General features: G+C 39.9%; 2 protein-coding genes across 2 annotated transcripts; one reads left to right on the top strand and one right to left on the bottom strand.

Moving 5' to 3' along the window:
* Positions 1-14,719: 14,719 nt before the first annotated feature.
* On the bottom strand, positions 14,720-16,344 carry LOC106094885 (membrane-bound alkaline phosphatase). Its single transcript, XM_013262120.2, has one exon. The coding sequence runs from the start codon at positions 16,316-16,318 to the stop codon at positions 14,720-14,722; it is 1,599 nt and encodes a 532-aa protein (XP_013117574.2). The 5' UTR covers positions 16,319-16,344.
* An 8,297-nt stretch (positions 16,345-24,641) lies between these two features.
* Positions 24,642-26,256, top strand: LOC106094886 (alkaline phosphatase). Its single transcript, XM_013262121.2, has 2 exons — positions 24,642-25,850; positions 25,921-26,256. The coding sequence occupies exons 1-2, from the start codon at positions 24,642-24,644 to the stop codon at positions 26,254-26,256; spliced, it is 1,545 nt and encodes a 514-aa protein (XP_013117575.2).
* Positions 26,257-26,793: the final 537 nt, after the last annotated feature.

Raw genomic sequence — 26,793 nt, 5'->3', positions numbered from 1 at the left:
GTGGTCGTTTGTGGTTCCAAGTTCTTAAATCGGCATATCAGCCTATAGCCATACATTGTCCTTCCTAGACCAAATTCTTTGTAAAATGGGAGATCGACCATTTGCCATACAGATACCAAGAACTTTCACATATTTTTTCTCCATGTAGAACCTTAGACCCACTAGCAGCTAACAGACATGACTAAACTATACAAAACGCAAGTCAACTGAACTTAAAGCTAAATGAAATCATTTTTATACTCACTACCATAGGATGGGGGTATACTAATCAAGTCATTCCGTTTGTAACACCTCGAAATATTCGTCTAAGACCCCATAAAATATATATATATTCTTCATCGTCTCGACGATCTGAGTCGATCTAGACATGTCCGTCCGTCCGTCTAAATCACGACAGCGGTTGAACGCGTAAAGCTAGATGTTTGAAATTTTGCACAGATACTTAATGTTGACGTAGGTCGTTGAAGATTGCAAATGGGCTATATCGGTTCAGATTTAGATATAGCTCCCATACCAACCAATCTTCTAATTTGATTTTCTTGAGCCCCTAAAGGTCGAAATTATTGTCCGATTTGGCTGAAATTTTGCACGTAATGTTCTGTTATGACTTCCAATATCGGTCTACAGCCTGATATAGTTCCCATACTAACCGATCTCCAGATTTGACATCTTGAGCCCTTTATGTCCAATTTGGCTGAAATATTACAGGTAGTGTTTTGTTAAGACTTCAAAACTCTGTGTCAAGTAAGGTCCGAATAGGTCTATAAGATGGTATAGCTCCCATATAAGCCGAGCTCTTACAAGCCGCAATTTTTTCCGATTTTGCTGAAATTTTGCATGTAGTGTTCCGTTATGACTTCCAATAACTGTGCCAAGTACGGTTAGAATCGGTCTGTAACCTGATATAGCTCTCATATAAACTGATATCCGGATTTGACTTCTTGATCCCTTACAAGCCGCGATTTTTGTCCGATGTGGCTGAAATTTAGCATACAGTGTTTTGTTATGACTCCAAAAACTGTCCCAAATACGGTCAAAATCAGTCTATAACCGAATATAGCTTCCATGTAAACCGGTTTCTTGATATGACTTCTTGAGCCCTTACAAGCCGCAATTTTTGTCCAATTGGGCTGAAATTTTGCATGTGGTGTTCCGTTATGACATCCAATAACTGTCCCCAATACGGTCCAAATAAGTCTATAACCGGATATAGCTCCCATGTAAACCGGTCTCTCGATCATCCTTGTTCGGCTCCCAGAAGCTTTAATATTTGTTTGTTTGACAGAAATTTGATATGTAGAATAAAACAAGTAAAAGCGTGCTAAGTTCGGCCGGGCCGAATCTTATATACCCTCCACCATGGAGCGCATTTGTCAGTTCTTTTCCCGGCAACTCTTCTAAGACAAACAAGTTATAGTCCGATTCGGACCATAATTGAATGCTGATTGACATTGTAGAAGTCATTGTGTAATATTTCAGTTCATTCGGATAAGAATTGCGCCTTGTAAGGGCTCAAGAAGCAAAATCGGGAGATAGGTTTATATGGGAGCTGTATCAAGCTATTGATCGATTCAGACCAAACTAGACACGTATGTTGAAGGTCGTGAGAGAAGGCCTTGTACAAAATTTCAGCCAAATCGGATGAGAATTGCGCCCTCTAGAGGTTCGAGAAGTCAAGATCCCAGATCGGTTTATATGGCAGCTATATCAGGTTCTATATCGATTTACGCCATACTTAGCACAGTTATTGGAAGTCATAACAAAACACCTCATGCAAAATTTCAGCCAAATCGGATGAGAATTGCGCCATCACTTGGCTCAAGAAGTCAAGATCCAAGATCGATTTATATGACAGCTATACCAGATTATGAACCGATTTGAATCATACTTAGCACAGTTGTTGAAAGTAATACCAAAACACTACGTGCAAAATTTTAGTCAAATCGGACGATAATTGCGCCCTCTAGAGGCTCAGGAAGTCAAGACCCAAGATCGGTTTATATGACAGCTATACCAGATTATAAACCGATTTGAACCATACTTGGCACAATTATTGGATACCATAACAAAATACGTCGTGGAAAATTTTATTCAAATCGGATAAGATTTGTGCACTCTAGAGGTTCAAGAAGTCAAGACCCAAGATCGGTTTATATGGCAGCTATATCAGGTTATCGACCGATTTGAACCATACTTGGCAAAGTTGTTGGATATCATAACAAAACAGGTCGTGCAAAATTTCATTCAAATCGGATAAGAATTGCGCACTCTAGAGGCTCAAGAAGTCAAGACCCAAGATCGGTGTATATGGCAGCTATATAAGGTTATGGACCGATTTCAACCATACTTGGCACAATTGTTGGATATCATAACAAAATACGTCGTGCAAAATTTCATTCAAATCGGATAAGAATTGCGCACTCTAGAGGCTGAAGAAGTCAAGACCCAAGATCGGTTTATATGGCAGCTATATCAAAACATGGACCGTTTTCAATACCAACCGACCTACACTAATAAGAAGTATTTGTGCAAAATTTCAAGCGGCTAGCTCTACTCCTTCGGAAGTTAGCGTGCTTTCGACAGACAGACGGACGGACGGACGGACAGACGGACGGACATGGCTTGATCGACATAAAATTTCGCGACGATCAAGAATATATATACTTTATGGGGTCTAAGACGAATATTTCGAGTAGTTACAAACAGAATGACGAAATTAGTATACCCCCCATCCTATGGTGGAGGGTATAATAATGCCCTTCAACTAAATGTATTTTGTATAAATTATTAGAAGAATCCATGGTGGAGGGTATATAAGATTCGGCCCGGCCGAACTTAGCACGCATGTACTTGTTTTTGCATCCTTTGGTAAATATTTTCACTATTTAATGAAAGTTGACAACAAACTAAAGTGAAGTCCTTGTTGTTGTCGTTGTTGTTGTTGATTTTTCCTATTTTGTTTCTCAAGTTGATGACTGTTTCGCTGTTGTTGTTTTTATTTTACATAGCTGGAACAACTATAAGAGTAAATATGGCGTTGTCGTTGTTGTTGGTAGCGATCTGCTGCGAAGTCAGTGCTCAGTAGAGTCATCGCCTTATAGTGTTGTGCCACAAAATGGTCTCGTGTAAAGAAAAGTAAAAACTAGGTTACCATTGACAAACAGCGTAAGACAGACAGCCCGAAAGACAGCAGCAACGGGCAATGGCATCCAATGTATTACGGCCTCCAGTTATAGTTCGCTTGCTAGCTACCAAATGACTGCAAATATTGAACAAGTCCCATAAACCGAAAAACAATGCCAGAATTGCACAGCATACAGCTGGCCTTAGAGCAATTGAAAGTTAAAATGAGAAACAAATGGGAAAGAAATTGTAAATTAGGAAAATATTCATTTTATTTTTACAAAGGCAAATTTTCTTTGAATGACAAAAGGCGTATACTTCCAGAAACATTTCTAGCAATGGGACAAAATATAGAATTACTTGGGCGGCTGAAAAGGCGATGAATTTAAGATGCAACATTTTCAAAACTGATAGTGAACAAAACAAATAAAAGCGTGCTTAGATCGGCCGGTCCAAATCTTGGGAACCCACCACCATGGATTCTGCTTAAAATGTATACGAAATAAATTTAGGTGACGGGCATAATTTTATTCTACATACCACTTCTGTCAAACCAGCAAAAATTAAAGCTTCTACGAACCGAACAAGGATGATCGTCAGCCCGGTTTACATGGCACAGTTGTTGAAAGTCATAACAAAACACTACATGCTTAATTTCAGCCACATCGCACAAAAAAGTTGCGGCTTGTAAGGGATCAAGAAGTCAAATCGGCAGATCGATATATATGGGAGCTAAATCAGATTATAGACCGATTTAAACTGTGCTTGCCACAGTTGTTGGAAGTCCTAAAAGAAGACTATGTGCAAAATTTAAGCCAAATCGGACAAAAATTTTGGTTTCCATTAGCTCAAGGGAGTTATATCAGGTTATATACCGATTCGGACCGTACTTGGCATAGTTGTTGGAAGTCATAACAGAACATCACGTTACGCGTTACGTGTCCAACAGCTATCGTGATTTCGACGGACGATAGACAGACGGACATGGTTAGATCAGCTCAGAACGTCGAGACGATCAAGAATACATTTATTTACTTTGTGCGTTCTTAGACCTACCCCCATCCTATGGAGGTGGGTATAAACACATAAAAGAGTGCTAAGTTCGGCCGGGCCGAATTTTGGGAACCATGAATTTTTCAACAAGTAAAAAGGCGTTAAGTTCGGCCGGGCCGAACTTTGGATACCCACCACCTCGGCTATATATGTAAACCACCTTTCGTCAAAAGGTGGTAGGTAGCAGAAATATGTGGAGGGGCTTAACTTTACTCTTTGTCCCAAATTTCGGCAACATCGGACAATAAATGAGCTTTTTATGGCCCCAAAACCAAAAACCGAGAGATCGGTCTATATGGCAGCTATATCCAAATCTGGACCAATCAGTGCGATAATGCAGAAGTATGTCAAGGGGCTAAACTTAACTCACTGTCAAATTCACAGAGGACGTCGGAGGGCCTAAGACAACGCACTGTCCCAAATTTCAGCAAAATCGGATAATAAATGTAGCTTTTATGGGCATGTAACCCTAAATCGGAGGATCGGTCTATATGGCAGCTATATCCAAATCTGAACCGATCTGAGCCAAATTGACGGAGGATATCGAAGGGCCTAACACAACTCACTGTCTCAAATCATAGCAAAATCGGCTAATAAATGTGGCTTTTATGGGCCTAAGACCCTAAATTTGGGGTTGGTCAATATGGCAGCTATATCCAAATCTGAACCGATCCGAGCCATATTGGCGGAGGATGTCGATTGGCCTAACACAACTCACTGTCTCAAATTTCAGCAAAATCGGATAATAAATGTGGCTTTTATGGGCCTAAGACCCCAAATCGGAGGATCGGTCTATATGGCAGCTATATCCAAATCTGAACCGATCTGAGCCAAATTGACAGAGGATATCGAAGGGCCTAACACAACTCACTGTCCCAAATTTCAGCAAAATCGGATAATAAATGTGGCTTTTATGGGCCTAAGACCCTAAATCGGAGGATCGGTCTATATGGGGGCTATATCAAGATATAGTCCGATATAGTCCATCTTCGAACTTAACCTGCTTATGGACAAAAAAAGAATCTGTGCAAAGTTTCAGCTCAATATCTCAATTTTTAAAGGCTGTAGCGTGATTTCAACAGACAGACGGACAGACGGACGGACATGTCTAGATCCTCTTAGATTTTTACGCTGATCAAGAATATATATACTTTATAGGGTCGGAAATGGATATTTCGATGTGTTGCAAACGGAATGACAAAATGAATATACCCTCATCCGTCGGTGGTGGGTATAAAAAATGTATACAAATTTTGTTGATAGGCAATTTTATTCTAAAGGGTGATTTTTTTGAGGTTAGGATTTTCATGCATTAGTATTTGACAGATCACTTGGGATTTCAGACATGGTGTCAAAGAGAAAGATGCTCAGTATGCTTTGACATTTCATCATGAATAGACTTACTAACGAGCAACGCTTGCAAATCATTGAATTTTATTACCAAAATCAGTGTTCGGTTCGAAATGTGTTCATTCACCGTAACGTTGCGTCCAACAGCATCTTTGAAAAAATACGGTCCAATGATTCCACCAGCGTACAAACCACACCAAACAGTGCATTTTTCGGGATGCATGGGCAGTTCTTGAACGGCTTCTGGTTGCTCTTCACTCCAAATGCGGCAATTTTGCTTATTTACGTAGCCATTGAACCAGAAATGAGCCTCATCGCTGAACAAAATTTGTCAAAATTTGAACACATTTCGAACCGAACACTGATTTTGGTAATAAAATTCAATGATTTGCAAGCGTTGCTCGTTAGTAAGTCTATTCATGATGAAATGTCAAAGCATACTGAGCATCTTTCTCTTTGACACCATGTCTGAAATCCCACGTGATCTGTCAAATACTAATGCATGAAAATCCTAACCTTAAAAAAATCACCCTTTACATACCAAACTTTTGTCAAACCAGCAAAAAGTTTCTGGGAACCGAACAAGGATGATCGAGAGGCCGCTTTATGGGAGCTATAGTCGGTTATATACTGATTTGGACCGTGTTTGGCACAGTTTTTGGCAGTCGTAACAGAACACCACATGAAAAATTTTAGCCAAATCGGACACACGTTGCGGCTTGTAAGGACTCAAGAAGTCAAATCGGAAGATCGGTTTATATGAGAGCTATATCAGGCTCCTTACCAATTTGGGCCATACAGAGTTGTGGGAAGTCGTAACAGAACACTTCGCGCAAAATTTCAATCAAATCGGACAAAAAGTGCGGCTTGTAAGAGAGATTGGTTTATATGGGAGCTACATCAGGTTATAGGCCGATTTAGACCGTGCTAGGCACAGTTATTGAAAGTCATAACAAGCTCAGAAAATCAAATCGGCAGATCGGTTTATATGGGAGCAATATCAGGTTATAGCCCGATTTGGACCGTACAAGGCAGAATTGTTGGAAGTCATAATAGAACACCTCATGAACAATTTTAGCCAAATAGGACAACAATTGCGACTTCCATTGGCTCAAGAAGTCAAGTCGGGAGATTTGTTTACATGGGAGCTATATCTAAATCTGAACCGATATGTCCCATTTGCATTCCCCAACGAGGTTTTACAAACGTAATGACTAGATTACTATAACCCCATCCTATGGTGTTGGTTGTCAAAAGCGTGTTAAATTCGGTGTTAAATTCCGGGCCGAATCTTCTATACCCTCCACCATGGATCGTGTCATGGGAAAAGCCGTTGCACAAAATTTCAGCCAAATTGGATAATATTGGGTTGCACTTGATGTGTTCAATGGAGTCAATAGGCCAGAAGGCTGCAGAGTATTAGGTCTCGTGTAATCGGCGACTTAACTGGTTGATGGTTGCTGATTGCTGGTATTTAATGGATTTTTTTCTTCTACGCATTGAATCGATGGGTGATTGCAGAAAATTCTCCAGGCATGATGCATTTTCAAAAATCGTTTTGTATCTAGCAAATTTTTCCATTAAGGTGACGAGTTCAATATTAATTGTGTCGAATTAACTGCGAGTATTCTTAAAAAATGCATAAAACTCAACATCGAATACTTTACACTTTGCACAACACCAACGAAGTCCTTTGTCTACTCTTATGTTATCGGCAGTTCTTGCAGAAAGTTCGACGCACTTTGCAAGATACCATAGGTTTTTCGATTTTATAATTGGACATTTCGGTTACGCACAGATCATGTTGAGATCAATAGAGGATAAATGATCTTTACTCAAATCACTTCAAGCCGAATTTCAGATCTCCGATTCCGCGAATGTGTACTACCAAACCAATCGAGCAACAAGACAACCCGCGGCTCTTTATTTATACGATTTCGCCGAAATTTGGGACAGTGAACTATGTTAGGCTCTTCGACATCTTTCTGCAATTTGGCCCAGACCGGTCCAGATTTGGATGTAGCTGCCATATAGACCGATCTCTCGATATAAGGTCTTGGGCCCATAAAAGGCGCATTTATTGTCAGATTTCGCCAAAATTAGGGACAGTGAAATGTGTTAGCGCCTTCGACATTCCTCTTCAATTTGGCACAGATCGGATCAGATTTGAATATAGCTGCCATATAGACCGATCTCTTAAATTTAAAGTCTTGGCCCCACAAAAGGCGCATTTATAATCCGATTTCGCTGAAATTTGACACAGTGACATATGTTAGCCTTTTCGACATCCATGTCGTATATGGTTCAGATCGGTCTATATTTGGATATAGCTACCAAAAAGACCAATATTTTGCTCTACAAAATTGAACAATGACTTGTACTTATTAGACCACTTAATGTTCGTGCCGAATTTGGTCCAAAATCATACCATATTACCGGACTACGACGAAAGTTCGTTTTCCTCAGAACTTGGTCCCACATTTGTATATTCAATTCGTATTCTACGCGCAAATATCTTTCATTTGAGTCCCATATTGCCTTGGACGGTAAATATGTCCGATTTAGGGGTGTTTTGGGGTGTGGGGTGGTTCCCTTAACACTTGGTCCGACAATTGGATGTAAGTATATATTTTCTAAGTTTTAGGGTGGGGCTATCAAACTTTTATTTTTAGGGTACTATAAGATGGTTAAATCGCACCACCCATCTGCGAGATATATCGCTGAAAATTAGAGTAAGAGGGAGGGTCGACCCCCCTTTCAGACATTAAAAAATATAGTACCCTATTTTCACAACGGGATCATTATGCACCATAAGTAAAAATTTCATGGAAATTGGTTCAGCCGTTTTTGAGTATATAAGGAACACCCAAACAAACAAATACAAATTTATTTTATATATATGGACCAGCTGAGCCTGGCCCGCTGGCCCCAGCGCCCGATAATGCTATATAAGAGAAAAGTGTTCTTAATTTGGAAATTTCTGCCAATTTATTTATTTAAACCTCAATAAGTAAAAGTCCTGTTTAAGGGTGTGGTCGATCCCCAGGGACTCAAGAGTGGTCATTTTCGTGCTCTACTCACAAAGACCTTTCATTTAAGATTAATACTGCCATGGTCGGTATATATGTCCGATTTGGGGGGTTTTTTGGGGATGGGGTGACCCATGAAAGACTTAGTCCCACAATTGGATATCAGATTCGCTTTCTTCTCTCAAATACCTTTAATTTGATACCTTTATTGTAGTGACTGGTCTACAAATCCCTTTTGGCGGGTTTTGGGGTTAGGCGGCCCACCTAGGCACTCCACTTCCGATTCTGATACCGAATCGCCCGACCAATCTCCGAGATCTGGTGTTTCTAAAAATCATTGTTAAGGCTCGTCTTAGAGTGGGAAAGTTAAACAAGTAAGAGCGTGCTAAATTCGGCCGGGCCGAATCGTGTATACCCTCCACCATGGATAGCATTTGTCGAGTTCTTTGCGCGGTATCCCTTTTTAGGCAAACAGAGAATAATGAATAATAACTGTTGTGCTATTGGAGCAATATCGAGTTATAGGACGATTCGGACCACAACTGAATTGAATGCTAACCATCGTAGAAGTCACTGTGTAATATTTCAGTCCATTCGGATAAGAATTGCGCCTTGTAGGGGCTCAAGAAGCAAAATCGGAAGATCGGTTTATAATGAACTATATCAATCTATATATCGATACAGACCATATTTCACATGTAAGTTGAAGGTCATGGGAGAAGCCGTTGTACAAAATTTCAGCTAACTTGGATCCCAGATCCGTTTATATGGCAGCTATATTAGGTTATGTGCCGATTTGCGCCATACTAATCACAGTTGTTGGAAGTCATAACAAAACACCACGTGCAAAATCACAGCCAAATTGGATAATAATTGCGCCCTCTAGTGCCTCAAGACCCAAGATCGGTTTTTATAGCAGCTATATCAAAACATCGATCGATTTGGCCCAATCCCAACCGACCTTCACTAATAAAAAGTATTTGTGCAAAATTTCAAACGCCTATCTTTACTCCTTCGAAAGTTAGCGTGATTTCGACAGACGGACATGGCTAGATCGATTAAATGTCATGACGATCACGAATATATATATTTTATGAGGTCTTAGACGCATATTTCGAGGTGTTACAAACAGAATGACGAAATTAGTATACCCCTCCAATGTGGAGGGTATAAAAATAATACCGCAAATAACCGCAGCGAAGTCGTAACGAAAAAAAATGCTGTATGATCAATTTTGACCACTATGCACTCTTTCTATTAATGTTGGCTTCTCGAAATTATCGCCATTTACTGGCCGTTTTTAATTGGATCAACTAAATCCATTTGAAAACAGCACAGAGTGGCTTAACGTCTATAACATTGATCATCATGTGGTAGTTGTCTATAAATGACTATATGACTACCCATTAAATAGCCATCATTAAGTCTTTGTTTAAATCAAATCAAATTGCCATATTAAACGATTTTCTGTGTTAAAGAACTTAATTGCCAGTTTATGTATTTGGAGCGGTGGCGATAGTTCTTACTATTAAACCATGTACAACTTTTGAACAAAAAGGTTTTGCCCAGCAGCACGTCGATAAGTCATGTCTATCGATGAGCTAAAAATGGTTGCAATCTTAACGGTAAGGTTTACAACTACTATCACGCTGAACGTCATAATTTTTGGGGAATGGCACACATTAATTAAATCACACAGTGTCCTGTTAGGTCATTGTGATTGATCGGCTGTTTCGGAGTGAGGTGGTCCGCTAGATATTTGAGCAGAATAAAGATATCAGATTCGCAGTCCACAACCTTATATCTTGAATTTAACCCCATATTGTCATGATTGGTGTATACAGCCGTTTGGTGGAAGGAGTCTATATGAGGATTGTGCGCCACACTCCATATGCCACTTGAGCACATGTTTGAATGACGCAATCTACTCAAAAATATCTATCATTTGATCCCCTATTTTTTTAATTGGTCAACTTATCTATTGGAGGCGATTTTTGGAGGCAAAACGTCACCTAGATTCTTGGACACAAAGTTTAATGTCATATTCGTAATCAACTCCCAAATGCCTTTCATTTGCGTTTTATATAGCTATGGTCGAGTAAAATTCTAATTATTTTGGGGGCCTTTTGGGTGTGGGGCGACCCACAAATACTTAGACATCATTTTTTATGTCTTATTCGCCATCTTCTCCCGAACACCTTTCATTTGAGTCCCATATTGATATGTTGTATGCCCAATATGTTTGTTTGGGGAAATTTTGGGGTTGGGGTGGCACTTGGGTTCCTTGGACCCAACATTTAATACCATATTCGTATTGTAGTCTCCAATAACTTTCATTGGGTTGACCCATCGAGACAATATGTGTATATTGTCTCGATGGATCAACCTTAACTTTGGGTGGTGTTTTTGCGGTAACGGGGGAGGGTCCGCCCCCTTCCAATATCAACAAATTATATAGCCTATAACTCCTTCCAGACCGTATTCGTAATCTACTCCCGAATACCTTTCATTCGAGGCCCATAATTGTCATTATTGTCCAATAAACCAATTTTCAAATTTGGATATAGCTGCCATATAGACCGATCCTCCGATTTAGGGTCTTAGGCCCATAAAAGCCACATTTATTATCCGATATTGTTGAAATTTGGGATAGTGAGTTGTGAAAGGCCCTTCGACATCTTTCGTCAATTTGGCTCAGATCGGTCCAGATTTGGATATAGCTGCCATATAGACCGATCCTCCGATGTAGGGTCATAGGCCCATAAAAGCTACATTTATTACCCGATTTTGTTGAAATTTGGGATAGTGAGTTGTGTAAGGCCCTTCGACATCTTTCGTCATTTTGGCCCAGATCGGTCCAGATTTAGATATAGCTGCCATATAGACCGATCCTCAGATTTAGGGTCTTAAGCCTCACATATGTACCCGTGGTGGTGGGTATCCAAAGTTCGGCCCGGCCGAACTTAACGCCTTTTTACTTGTTTACTTTATATGGAACAAAAGTTTCCTTGGAATATTTATTTCGACAATTAAAGAGCTTTTAGTGAATTACCATGCTACGAAAATAGTATATCCCTTGACTGACAGTTTATATATAGTATATCGCTTAACTGACAATATAAGTACCTTTATCTAAATCCCATATGATCTTTCGAAAAAGATCAAAAAAATTACGAAAAATTACTACGCTTTGGGGGGTTTTTTGGGGAAGGAGTGATGCCCTAAATACATGGACATACATTTGGATATCAAATTCGTATTCTACTCCAAAATACCTTCATTTGAGCCCCATATTGCGATGGTCAGTAAAAATTACTGTGTTTGGGGGGCTGCCTCTCCCCAACAACATCCCCCAAAGGGGAAAAATTTACGACCATAGCAATACGGGGCTTAAATGAAAGATCTTCGGGAGTAAAGTACGAATCTGATATCAATATGCTGGAAAAGTATCTATTAGGCCACCCCACCCCCACCTGTTTGGGTGTGTTTTGAGTTTTGGGGCTTGGGGTGGTCCCCCTAACTCTTGGTCCATCAATTGGATACCAGATACGTTTTCTTATCCTAAATACCTTTCATATCGTCGCGATTGGTCAAAATATATGTTTGGTAGGTTTTAGGGTGGGACGGCTCCCCTAGGAACCCCATCCGAAATTTGGATACCAAATTTTTACTTTTAGGGTACCACATGAGAGCACACAAAATTTTGCTTCAATCGCACCACCCATCTGAAAGATTTGGCGTTTCTGAAAATTAGGGTAAGGAGAAGGGTCTGCCCCCTTCAGATATCAAAAAATGTAGTACCCCCTTTTCACCACGGGATCATTATGCGACAACTGTGAAAATTTCAAGAAAATCGATTCAGCCGTTTCTGAGTCTATAAGGAACACACAAACTAACAAACAAGCAAACAAACACAAATTGATTTTTAAACCCTCCACCATAGGATGGGGGGTATACTAATTTCGTCATCCTGTTTGTAACTACTCGAAATATTCGTCTGAGACCCCATAAAGTATATATATTCTTGATAGTCGCGACATTTTATGTCGATCTAGCCATGCCTGTCCGTCCGTCCGTCTGTCTGTCGAAAGCACGCTAACTTCCGAAGGAGTAAAGCTAGCCGCCTGAAATTTTGCACAAATACTTCTTATTAGTGTAGGTCAGTTGGTATTGTAAATGGGCCATATCGGTTTATGTTTTGATATAGCTGCCATATAAACCGATCTTGGGTCTTGACTTCTTGAGCCTCTAGAGTGCGCAATTCTTATCCGATTGGGATGAAATTTTGTACGACGTGTTTTTCTATGATACCAACAACTGTGCCAAGTATGGTTCAAATCGGTTCATAACCTGATATAGCTGTCATATAAGCCGATCTTGGGTCTTGACTTCTTGAGCCCCTAGAGTACGCAACTCTCATCCAATTGGAATGAAATTTTGCACGACGTGTTTTGTTATGATATCCAATAACTGTGGTAAGTATGGTCCTAATTGGTCCATAACCTGATATAGCTGAGCTTCTAGAGGGCGCAATTCCTATCCGATTTGGTTGACAATTTTCACGAAGTATTTTATTCTTACTTTCAACAACTGTGTCAAATAAAGTTCAAATAGGTTCATAACCTGATATAGCTGCCATATAAACCGATCTTAGGTCTTGACTTCTTGAGCCTATAGAGTGCGCAATTATTATCCGATTTGCCTGAAATTTTGTACGACGGATTTCTCATTACCATCAACATACGTGTTTATTATGGTCTGAATCGGTTTATAGCCCGATACAGCTCCCATATAAATCGATCTCTCTATTTTACTTCTTGAGCCCCCAAAGGGTGCAATTCTTTTTCGAATTGGCTGAAATTTTATACAGGACCATATCTTGATATCGCTCTAATAGCAGAGCAAATCTTTTCTTATATCCTTTTTTGCCTAAGAAGAGATGCCGGGAGATGAACTCGACAAATGCGATCTATGGTGGAGGGTATGTAAGATTCGGCCCGGCCGAACTAAGCACGCTTTTACTTGTTATATATAAGATATATAGAAGAAAGAAGAAGAAGATAGATAGAGAGATGTGTTTATCTTACTGAATTAACTTGTTGGTGTTTAAATTTAACATGAATATATGCCGGAAAAAACTACAAATTGCAATAAAGTTTGTCTGCATATACATATTTCAATAGAAATCCCTTTTATTTTTTGTTAGACTCTTAAATATAATGATGGTAAAATAAAAAGATTAAATCTATCCAGAAAATGTCTGGAAAAAACTTTGGCGAAAATTACTTCTACATTTCGACTATATAATTTAAATTTTTTCGTTTTAATAAAGCATTAAAAATTTAGCAGTGAAAAAACAAAAAACATATTTTGTTTACAAATTTTTTATCGTGCATATACTTTGGCTATTGAACGGGCTGTTCACCACGAAAAGCTTTTTCGTTAAAAAATATCAATAAAATCGGAGCAGTATATTGAAAGTTATGTGCATTTATGTATCAAAGAAATCACCAGTGGTCAACTATGACCCAGAAAAGCACAGCCTATATTATGAACAGCATAGCCATTTCAAGCATTTTCTAAAAGCTTCTGTCCTTTACTCCAAACCGTTAGAAAATTACAAAACGATCAGCTTTCTAGTTTCAAAGTTATAAAGCCTTTACCACTACTAATAAAATGTTGAAATACTTTTGGCCAGAAAACCAGGGAGTCGAGACCGTAGTGCCTTGTTTGTCCGATGGTTATAAAATCGTCATTTGTTAACCAATTCTCACGAAATTTTGTACGAGGGATTCTCGAATGACTCCCCACACTGCTGGTGAATTCGATAGAAATCGATTCAGATTTAGATATAGCTCCCTTATATCCCGTATCGGCCGATTTTCACTTCTAGAGCCTTTGCAAGCGCATTTGTCAACAGAACTTTTCAACATTTTGCATAGCGCTTTACGTAGATATTACCACAACATGTTTAAATTTCAAAAAAGCCCCCGCCTCGATAATCACATCTGACCTAGCCAAACAAAAAACAATCACTTTCAAACAAAAACTTTTTTAAAAATCTAATCACTGTCTTTTCTTTATCTTTACTTCGATTAATCTTTTAATTATTATACAAGCTAACAGCTAGGCAGTGACATTCGATTTCCGAATAGTATTAGATTTCAGACATTTGCACCAGATAAGGTATCGCAAGCTTTCAGACCATCCCCAATGCAAGCAGCATAGGCCATCATATGAGGTATGGCATTTTGTTCATAGACCCCTGTGAAAAGATGGGCCCAGGGGCCGGAGGCAAAAACTCCCACATCCTCGCCGCCATGGGTTTCATATTCAATGGGAACTGTGGCGGGAAACAGATCATTGGCTTCATTTTTCAAAATCAAGGAAGGATCAACCCTTTGACGTTTCTCCTCATTGTAATACAAATAAGTGCTATTACCATTGGCATAACTTAGGGGGGAATAGGGCATATCATCTATGTCGGAGTCAACTAGACTGAAAATATCCGAACCTCTATCTTGATAGCCAGCCACACTGAAAGTATGCGAATGATCAGCGGTAACTACTATTAGGGTATCCTCCTCACTGGTCATAGCACGCGCCAAGGCTATGGCCTGTGAAAACTGCTTGGTTTCCTCCAGGGCCAAACGAGCCTTGGTATCATGATGGGCCAAATCAATTTCGCCTCCCTCTATGAACAGAAAATAGCCCTTGTCATCTTTTTGTTGCTGCATAAATTCTATGGCCTTTCTGGTCATTTGTTCCAAAGTCGGCTGGGTATTCTTTTCCAGAGCTAAGGTATCCAAATAATAGTCCATATTGCTGTCATGGAATATGCCCATCAGCCTTTCTGCCTTCGTTAAATCCAGTTTCTCTAGTTCTTCCAAAGTCTCCACATAGGCATTCCCAGCAGATTTTTTTATGTATTCATCTATCAAATTGCGGCCATCAGAGCGCCAACCTTCGCTGTATATTTTGCTGTCCATGAAGGTACTTTTTCCACCGCCCATCATTAGTTTAAGACGGGAGCCCACTTCGCCATGTATCAGCTGTAGAGCTATGTCATCCAAACCATGATCTTTGCCACACCATCCTTCAATATCAGCATTGGTTTCCCATTCACGAAAAGCAGTGTGAGCATAAACCCCAGCTGGCGAGGCATGAGTCACTCGGGTGGTTGTTACCAGACCAGCAGATTTGCCTGCATCCATGGCCCATTTGGCTATGGAGAACACATGATTGTCGGTATTCTTCATGGCTTCGCAATCACGCACGCCAATTTGGGCATTCACACCAATTGTCTCCGTATTGGCCTTAACACCACACAAATAGGCTGTAGCCGTGGTGGCTGAATCCGGGACTATATCATCAACGCAATAGGTTTTGGAGAGTCCTGTATAGGGGAAATCTTCAAAGGAGAGTTTTGTGTGCTCAGCTTGTATGTAACTTCGAGCAGCAACCTGGGTGGCTAAGCCCATGCCATCACCCAAAAATAAAATTATATTTTTGGCAACTTTGATATTCCGTTGATGCCTTTGTTGCTGACGTATAAAATCCTTGCTTTCATTCTGCCAAAATTCTTGGGTATCCTCTCCCGGCCTCTGAGAAGTTCTTTTAGACGGTTCCATATGTTTCAATTTAGGATGCATACGCCTTTCTTTGGCACCGTCCATGTCCTGAGATTTGCTGCATAATCCTTGTGGAAGACAAGCGACCAGGATCGCCCATAGTAACACCCTATGTACCGCATGAAGCTTCATGGTGGCTGAAGTTGTTTATTGTATGAAGTCTATATGAGAACTGATTCTACTTGATGGTCTTAAGTAGCTTTTGTTGCTGGGGAATCCAGTAGATAGGTCACTTGTTGTGGTTTATCTATTTTATAATAAATGTTCGATTAATTATTTGTATTGTTATCTTACCTTGATTAAAGTTATTGAGCATATTGAACAAGGAGATAAGAAGAGTGAAAGCAGGTGTGTATAATAAAAAAAAAGGTTACCAGGTACCCTACTTTCGTATAGAAATTGTTTTTGGGAACAACAGAGGTCTCACATTGGATTGCTTAATTTAGGTCTACGAAGAGGATACGAGATTTAATCCGTCCCATGTCCTTGACTGCCAGACTGGTCTGCTTGTAGTCAACTTTTCTTTACTTAGCTTTAGAGGTCGTCGAGGCCCAATGCTTCACAAGTGGGTCTATTATGCGGAATGCCTGCATTCCAATACAAACCACAACGCCGAAAGCAATTTCAGATGCGGTAATTCCCTCACTCATGGTGCAGACATGAAAAAGGTCTTCAGCCACGTAAAATTTTTCTACAAACAACTGTTGCTCTCGATGGTCTCGATGGTTTTCCAAAATACCATTTACTTAATTCCCACATTCTACCGAACATTTTATCCGCTCGATTGAGCTTTTTTGGAATAGGCGTGCACTTGGTTTCCAATTCTTCCATCAAATTCGAATTCTACTCTCAAATACCTTTCATTTGAGTCTCATATTGTACCAATTGGCCTATATGTCCGTTTGTGAGATTTTTATGGTGGGGCGTTCCCCCTAGGTACTTGACTTGACAAAATTAAGTATTGGATTTGTGTTTTGGATTACCATTAAAAATTTTTTTTCACTGAAACTCTAACTTTTGTTCTTGTTCTACTGACCTAATCTACTCCCTTAACTAGGAATTTTCCTAGAGACCACCGTAGCGCTGAGGTTACTCGTAGCATGTCCGCCTATGACGCTGAACGCCTACGCTCCAGTCCTGGCGGAAACATCAAAAAAATTTTTAGCGTTGGATATCCCCTCCTAATGCTGCTGACATTTACGAGGTACTGTACAATTCGGTATGGCTGCTATGTAAAAACTTCTCCGCAAAGAGATGTCGCACGGCGGCACGGCTTTCGGACACGTCTATAAAAAAGAGGCCCCTTATCGTTGAGTTTAAACTTGAATCGGACAACACTCATTGATATGGGAGAAGTTCGTCACTGTTCCTTATTGGAATGCTCATTGGTAAATTTGCATTTGCTGCTAAGAATTTCCAATCCCAAAGTCCAATTCTTCATCAGTGTTAGATGTATTTGTCCAAATGTTTCCAACATTTTTATACCCACAACCATAGGATGGTGGTGATACTACAAATTATCATAGAACCATCATTCCATCATTCACTAAAAGCACTGGAAAGACCAATCGACCCAAGGTAAATGTAGGGACTGCAGTGGAAACGAGCCGTCACATAATGCAGAAAGCCATGGTGGCCTTCTTGGATACTGGAGATAGATGGAAAGTCAGGATTATCAATCCATATTTAGGAGATGGTGCGGTTAGAAGTTGTACCAGGTAAGCCCCGGTTTACCTTGGAATCACTTGCTTATACGAATAATGTTGTGCTGCTTGTCCGAGTTATGTTTTTGTCGATGATCGGCGAGATCAAAGCAATTGTCACTGGGGAGATTGTCGAGACGGGCTACGAGATAGGGGGTTGAAGACGAATCCAAGCAGGAGTGAAGCAGTACGCTATGGCAGCCTTCCTGGAGATTGAGGATGTTTTTATAAAATTTGAATCGCCATTCTGTATCACAACGGGGGAAAGAAACATTGCCTTATGGACACAATATATGCTTTGCAGCAGGATTTTTATGAAAACTGGAAGATGGTGCGTTCAGAAGACGGTGTCTGAAATCTTGCGGACGGATACGGATAATATGGTGCTTCGAGATAAGTTTCTGTCGACGATCTGTGAAATTGGATACGTCACTGAGGAGACTGTCGATATGGGCTACGAGAAATGGGTTGAGAACGAATCCAAAGAAGGAAAGCTGTTGCTTTTTCTCCGTTTTCTCCACCTGCAGGTGGATGTTCGGTAGAAGTGAGGAGTTAAACTAAAGTTGATTTACGGATTGCTTAATAACTCATCTGAAATCATCAGCCGAGGTCCATCAAAATTGGTTCGGAATTAGAAATAGCTCCCACTTTGTACATAAAGGGTAGATGTAGGGTATTATAAAGTCGACACGGTCCGACTTTTACCTTTCCTTACTGGTTATTATTTAAAGCACCATTTTATCAATAAACTATATAATCATGATGATATCTTTATTCGTTCCCATTTTAAAGCTCCTCAAAGTAAATGTCATTTAAAAAAAAATAATTTTAATTTTTCGAAAGTGAAAAGTTATGCGGGTGGCCGTGCCGAACTTTGGATACTGGATAAATTAACCATCCTCGGTCTTCATGGCAGTTATATCTAGATATGGTCTTATCTGGACCATATGCTGTTCGAATGACGGGAGGCTTAATACAAGTCAATGTGTCAAATTCCATCGAAATCGGGTAACAAACGCAGCTTTTATTGGCTTAAGACCCGATCTGAACCATATCTGAGTCGAATATCGGGAGGCTTTAATAAACTCTCTATTTAAAATTGCAGCGAAATCGGATAATAGTTGCAACTTTTATGAGCTTAACACCCTCAATCGGCAGATTGGTCTATATGACAGCTATATCTAAATATAGTCCGATCTGGACCATATTTAGGTGTGAGGATGGAAAGCTTAAAACAACTCGCTGTATCAAGTTACAGCGAAATCGGTTTATCAATGCATTTTTAATGGACTCAAGACCCTTAATCGCCAGATCGGTCTATATGGCAGCTATATCTGGATATATAGCAATCTGAACCGCATTTGGGTCGGATATAGAAACGCTTTAATCAACTCACTATTTAAAATTTCAGCTAAATTGGATAATAATTGCGGTTTTTATAGGCTTAAGACCCTAAATCAGCAGATCGGTCTATATGACAGCTATATCTAAATATGGTCCGATCTCTGCCATATTTGAGACGGGAGGCTTTAAACAACTCACTATTTTTATTTACATTGAAATCGGATAATAAATGCACTTGTTACGGGCTTAAGACTCTAAACCGGCATATGGGTCTATATGGCAGCTATATGTAAATATGGTACGATTCGGCCCATTCAATAACACCATAACGGACAGCAAATAACTTTTAATAGGAAAGGACAATTTGAACCATATCTTGTTTCAAAACTCGTAGAATTTTGTAACCTTTCTAAAGATGTAAAAGAATTGTCAGTCGGTTTACAAATAGTCCCAAAATTTCAGAAGTACCACCAATACCTAGACTAAAATTTTCATAAAAAATTTCTTGAAGGTCAATTAACTCATGAACGGTTAGAGATATGCTATAAGACTCAGCATGTTCTTTGTGGGGTTTACGAGCTCTATCTTGTAAAAAAAGTATCAAGCCGATCGGTCTATTATCGACTATTTGACAAACATTTAAAAATTTTACATGCTTGATGTGACCTACTTCCAAGCCCCATGGATCAACCTCTGGACCTACTAGGGTCCCCAATTTGGAAATTTTGATTTATTGAAAAACACCTCCACATTGACTATGTTAAGTTTGTTGACCATATGTCCATTCGTTTAAAAGTTCCAGAATTATTTCCAAGATTTTTCGATTTGGCAACTCTGTGCGACGATAGGGGTATAATAATCTGGTCATTGCATTTGTAACACCTCTAAATATTCGTCTAAGACGAATTAAACCGATCTCCCGAATTGACTTCTTGAGCCCAAGGAAGCTGGAATTTTTGTCCTATTTGGCTGAAATTTTGCATGTAGTATTCAGTTAAGACTTCCAACTACTGTGCTAAATATGGTTTAAATCTGTCAATAACCTGATATACCTCCCACATAAACCAGTCTCCAGATTTGATTTTTCGAGTCCTTACAAGCCGCACTTTTTGGCTAAAATTTTGCACGTAGTGTTCTGTTAAGACTTCCAACATATATAATCCCGATCTCCCGATTTGAGTTTTTGAGTCCTTACAAGCCGCTACTTTTTTCCGATTTGACTGAAATTTAGTATGTAGCGTTTTGTTACGGCTTTCAACAACTATGCCAATTACGGTCCAAATCAGTCCTATTCCTGATGAAGCTCCCATATAAACCGTTCCCTCGATCAACATTGTTCGGTTTTTAGAAGCTTTAATGTATGCTGGTTTGAAAGAGGTTTAGTATAAAATTATGCCCTTTAACTAAATTTATTTTGCATAAGTTTTTAGCAGAATCCATGGTGGTGGGTTCCCAAGTTTTGGCCCGGCAGAATATATTGGGTTGCCCAAAAAGTAATTGCGGATTTTTTAAAAAAAAGTAAATGCATTTTAATAAATAACTAGAATGAACTTTAATCAAATATACTTTTTTTACACTTTTTTTCTAAAGCAAGCTAAAAGTAACAGCTGATAACTGACAGAAGAAAGAATGCAATTACAGAGTCACAAGCTGTGAAACAAGTAAAAAGGCGTTAAGTTCGGCCGGGCCGAACTTTGGATACCCACCACCTCGGGTATATATATAAACCACCTTTCGTCAAATACGGGCAAAAATGCATACCTTATGACCCCTAGCAGCTATATAGAAATATGTTCCGATTTGGCCCAAATACTAATAAGTATAAGTTGTTCAACTGTGTAAAACAAAATTTTGCTCTTTTTAGGAACTATATCTAAAAATAAACCGCTCTGAACCGTAAACGACACGGACGTCGAAAAGCCTAACATACGTCACTGTGTCAAATTTCAGTGAAATCGGATTATAAAAGCGCCTTTTATTGGGCCAAGGCATTTCATCGAGATATCGGTCTATATGGCAGCTATATCCAAATCTGGACCGATTTCGACCAAGTTGCAGATACATGTCGAAGAACCTATCACAACTCACTGTCCCAAATTTCGGCGAAATCGGACAATAAATGCGCCTTTTATGGCCCCAAAACCTTAAATCACGAGATCGGTCTATATTGCAGCTATATCCAAAACTGGACCGATCTCGGCCAAATTGGCGAAGGATGTCGAAAGGCCTAAGACAACTCAATGTCCCAAATTTCAGCAAAATCGGATTATAAATGTGGCTTTTATGGGTCTAAGACCCTAAATCGGTGGATCGGTCTATATGGCAGCTATATCCAAAACTGGACAGATCTGAGCCAAATTGACAAAAGATGTCGAAGGGCCTAAGACAACTCACTATCTCATTTCGGCGACATCGGACAATAAATGCGATTTTTATGGGCTCAAAACTTTAAATCGAGAGATCGGTCTATATGGCAGCTATATCCAAAACTGGACCGATCTGGGCCAAATCGGCGAAGGATGTCGAAGGGCCTCAGATAACTCACTGTCCCTAATTTCAGCAAAATCGGATAATAAATGTGGCTTTTATGGGTCTAAGACCCTAAATCGGTGGATCAGTCTATATAGCAGCTATATCCAAAACTGAACCGATCTGAGCCAAATTGGCGAAGGATATCGAAGGGCGTAAGACAACTCACTGTCCGAAATTTTAGCAACATCGGATAATAAATGTGGCTTTTATGGGCCTAAGACCCTAAATTGGACGATCGGTCTATATGGCAGCTATATCCAAATCTGGACCGATCTGAGCCAAATTGACGGAGGATGTTGGGGGGCCTAACACAACTCACTGTCCCAAATTTCAGCAAAATCGGATATTAAATGTGGCTTTTATGGGTCTGAGACCCTAAATCGGCGGATCGGTCTATATGGGGGCTATATCTAGATATAGTCCGATTTGGTCCATCTTCGAACTTATTATGGACAAAAAAAGAATCTGTGCAAAGTTTCAGCTCAATATCTCAATTTTTGAAGACTGTAGCGTGATTTCAACAGACAGACGGACGAACATGTCTAGATCGTCTTAGATTTTTACGCTGATCAAGAATATATATACTTTATAGGGTCGGAAATGGATATTTCGATGTGTTGCAAACGGAATGACAAAATGAATATACCCCCATCCTTCGGTGGTGGGTATAAAAATTTGTCAACGCTGACTATATGAAAAATCCGCAATTACTTTTTGGGCAACCCATAGCACGCTTTTACTTGTTTGCATTTGATCACAATAAGCAAATAAGAAGTATTATGGCGATCCTTTTTGTGCTGATGTGTTTGCGCACAACGATTTGCAGTTATAGAAGCTGCAAATTTGCCCATCAACATTCCATTAAGCAACATGGGCAAATTTTGTACATACCAATGAGTGCCGTCCGATTCAAGTCTAAGCTCAATGATAAGAGACTTCTTTTTATAGCCGAAACCGAACGCCATGCCGTAGTGTGAAACCTTTTTGTGGAAAAGTTTTATCATGGCTGCCATACCAATTGGTATAGTGCCTCACAAATGTCATGTGTTTTTGATGTTCTCAACAGGATTCGAACCCAGGCGTTCAGGGTCATAGATATACACGCTTACCACTGCGCTACTGTGGCCTCTATGACGCCTACAGTATAAACGGATTTTGGTAGATATAAAATTTAAGAAAATCATAATTTCGACAACTTAGCCTACATACCCAATGTGGTGTAGGGTATCAAAAGGTCCACTTTGCCCGACTTTAGTCCGTCCTTACATTTTAAACCGAAGAATCAAGGAGTTTGCTTTTTTATACCTATGGCACCTGAAAATATGCAGACGGGAAGTTGCAATAGTGCTGTCAAGAACTTTAGGCTGATCAGTCACCACCTTCATTGTTAATACTGTGGAGAGAATTTTGGATTCTCTCGAAGTCTCGATTCAAGTTTAAGCTTTATATATTTAATATAGCTGTCATATAGACCCATATGCCGATTGAGGGTCTGACGCCCATGAAAGCTTCAATTATTACCCGATTTCACTGAAATGAGAAATCGAGTTGTTTTAAGCCTCTCGCTATCTAACCCATATATTGTGAAGATCGGACGTTATTTAGATATAGCTGTCATATGAACCGAGATGCCGATATTAAGGGTCTGAAGCCCATAAAAGCTTTATTTATTACTCGATTTCGTTGTAATTTGAAATAGTGAGTTGTTTAAGTAAGTTTAAGCCTCCCGACATCTGACCCAAATATGAATCCAATCAGACAGATATAGTTTCATATACACCGATCTTCTAATGTAGGTTCTTAGTCTCATAAAAAAGCGGATTTCTTGACTGAGTTCGCTGAAACTATTACTTGTATACATATGTGTTTTCGGGACCTGAAAAAATATGATCGAGACTAGCCCCTATTTAGAAAGAACTATGCATATATTAGTGGAGTTATAATAAAATATTGTAGGATGATTATTATAGCCTTGGAGATTTAGTGTTTCCCAAAAACATCTCATTATGGAACAAATTGGAGGGAAACTAACTGCTCACATTATAAATTGCGTGTTGCCCGATTCAAATTTAAGCTCAATGATAAGGGGAACTCCTGATTTATGCCGAATCCGAACGGCGTGTCACTGAAAATTGACACCTCTTTGTTGAGAAGTTGTACATGGCTAAAATTACCACAAATATTGCCAGCATTTGGTGAAAAGTGTTTTATGGTGATGTCGTCGGTTTGAATTGAACCCGGGCGTTTAGATGCAATAGGCGGGCATGCTTATCCTTATGCACCACGGTCGCTCCTTTGGTGGTGGGTATCCAGAGTTCGGCACGACCGAACTTAGTACGTTATAGTTGAGTCCAAACGTCGTGCGGCAGTGCGACACCTCTTTGGGGAGAAGTCTTTACATGGCAAAGTACCTTACAAATGTCACCAGCATTTGGAGGGGGTTACCAGCGCTGACAATTGTTTCTGGTGTTCTCGCCAGGATTCGAACCCAGGCGTTCAGCATCATAAACTTCTAGTTCGCAAAAACTTCTTGAAAAATGAATTTTCTCTCAATCCCCAGCAACTATGCTTCTTAAGGTTAAGGAAGAAAAACGCGTAAGGTCTTCCAAACTCCCGAACTACGCCTTTTAATTTTGTTGCATTTGAAATCACTTTGTCACATTCTGCAATCAATTCGATTTGAAATTATTTAGTGATTCGTGATTCTCCAGTATGATTACCCACAGATATGGCCATAACCTCAACACAGCCACTTGAAAAGATTAGATTAACCTTCCACTTGGCCTAAGGCGAAGACTATAAATTCGATTGTATTGCAGAACCTTAACTTATTGTAGGCATAAATTTTAAAAACACATTACACTTCACAATTGAGAATGAGGTTTTTATTCTTGGCCCTGGCCATACTGGCGGCCACCGAAGCTCATAGGGTATATGATCATCCCAGTTTACCCAGGCAAAGAAATTTGAAAGTTGCTGATGAGGAGAAGACAACAGAGTTTTGGATGAATAAGGCTCAGCATATATTGGCTCACAAGTTACAAAATCTCAATGAATTGAATACTCGCAAAGCCAAGAATGTGATTTTATTTATGGGCGATGGCATGTCGGTCCACACCATAACCGCTGTTCGCAATTTTATGGGAGACAGCAGCAAGCAGGTGTCTTTCGAGAAATTTCCCTATACAGGACTTTCACGAACATATGCAGTGGATAAAAGAACTCCCGATTCTGCCAATACAGCAACGGCTTATTTGAATGGTGTTAAGGGCAATTATGGCACCATAGGAGTGAATGCTCAAGTGCGGGAAGGTGATTGCTTTAAGGGCAATGACACTTCGACCCACACGGAAAGCATAGCCAAATGGGCTCAGGATGCTGGAAAATGGGCAGGCTTGGTGACCACAGCCAGAGTTACACATGCCTCCCCAGCAGGAGTTTATGCTCATACCGCTTTTCGTGAATGGGAATATGATGCAGCGGTTACTTATGATGGCTGCAGTCCGGATATTAATGTGGATATTGCCCGCCAATTGGTGGAATGGCCAGTGGGCAAGGAACTAAGAGTGGTGCTAGGCGGAGGTCGCCAGAATTTCCGTGATCAGTCTGTGAATGATGAAGAAGGTTCGCCTGGCTATCGCTCTGACAAAAGAGATCTTATACGTGAGTGGTTGGACACCAAGGCCAAAGAAAATAAGACTGCCCACTATGTGTGGTCCAAAAAAGGTTTGGAAATGTTGGACTTGGATAAAAGTGAATATCTTTTGGGTTTATTTAGCCCCTCACATTGTCCCTACCATGGCGAGCTGGAGAGAAAACATTTACAAGATGCAGATCCTTCTCTCAGCACCATGACAGAGGCTGCCATTAAAATGCTTAGCAAAAGTGAAAATGGTTACTTTTTGTTTGTTGAAGGAGCGCTCATAGATATGGCGCATCATGAATCACAGGCACATATGGCCTTGGAGGATACCGCAGAATTTGCCAGGGCGGTAGAATTGGCACGCAATATGACCAGTGAAGAGGATACCTTGATTGTGGTGACTTCGGATCATTCACACACCATGACCATAAATGGTTATCCTGTAAGTATGGGTAGAGGGGGAAACTTATTCTTAACGAATTTTGTTGATTTTTTTTTCTTCCTTATCATAGAATCGCAATGCCAACATTTTCAAATTAGCTCCTGAAATGGCTGATGATGGCTTGCCTTATAACGTCTTATCCTATGCCAATGGTCCAGGCTACGCCAACACCTTCTCCTCCACAGAAGGTCGCAGAAATTTAGCTTTAGATAATTATATGGATCCTGAGTACAGATTTATGGCCACCACACCCATGGAATATGAGACACATGGTGCTGATGATGTTGGCGTATTTGCTTCGGGTCCTTATGCCCACTATTTCACGGGCAACTATGAGCAGAGTAATATACCTGCCTTAATGGCCCATATTGCCGATATTGGTCCATTCGCCGATGATAAGCTGTGATAGGCATTCAACAGGAGTCTCCTGATAGTCCTGCGTAGGGCTTTGTGTTTTCAAGAATTCTTAAAACTTTTCAAAAAGGACTTTTTAAGAAAATAAAACACAACGTCTTAAGTTTGGATAAGCCGAATCTTCTGCACGGTTTCACTTCATAGACGGAAACTGCAAACAAACTATGATAGGCCACAACAAGTAAAAGAATAATAAGCTTGGCCGGGCCGAATCTTGGGAACCCACCACCATGGAATCTGCTAAAAATGTACACAAAATATATTTCTGCCAAACCAGGCAAAAATTAAAGCTTCTAGCGGCCGAACAAGGTTAATCGTGACATCGGTTTCTATGGGAGCTATATCAAGTTATAGACAGATTAGCACGGAATATGGCACAGTTGGAGGTCAAATTAGAACACTAATTTCAAAATTTAAGCCAAATCGGACAAAAATTGCGGCTTCCAGGGCTCAAAATGTCAAAGCTATTTTGCACAGATCCATATTTTTCTAGCTGTCATATAGACCGATCTGCCGATTAAGGGTCTTA

The sequence above is a fragment of the Stomoxys calcitrans genome, chromosome 1, assembly GCF_963082655.1.
Source record: "Stomoxys calcitrans chromosome 1, idStoCalc2.1, whole genome shotgun sequence".
NCBI classification, from domain to species: Eukaryota; Metazoa; Arthropoda; class Insecta; order Diptera; family Muscidae; genus Stomoxys; species Stomoxys calcitrans.
The sequence above is the reverse complement of the archived record's forward strand: the minus strand, read 5'-3'. Positions and strand labels throughout refer to the sequence as shown.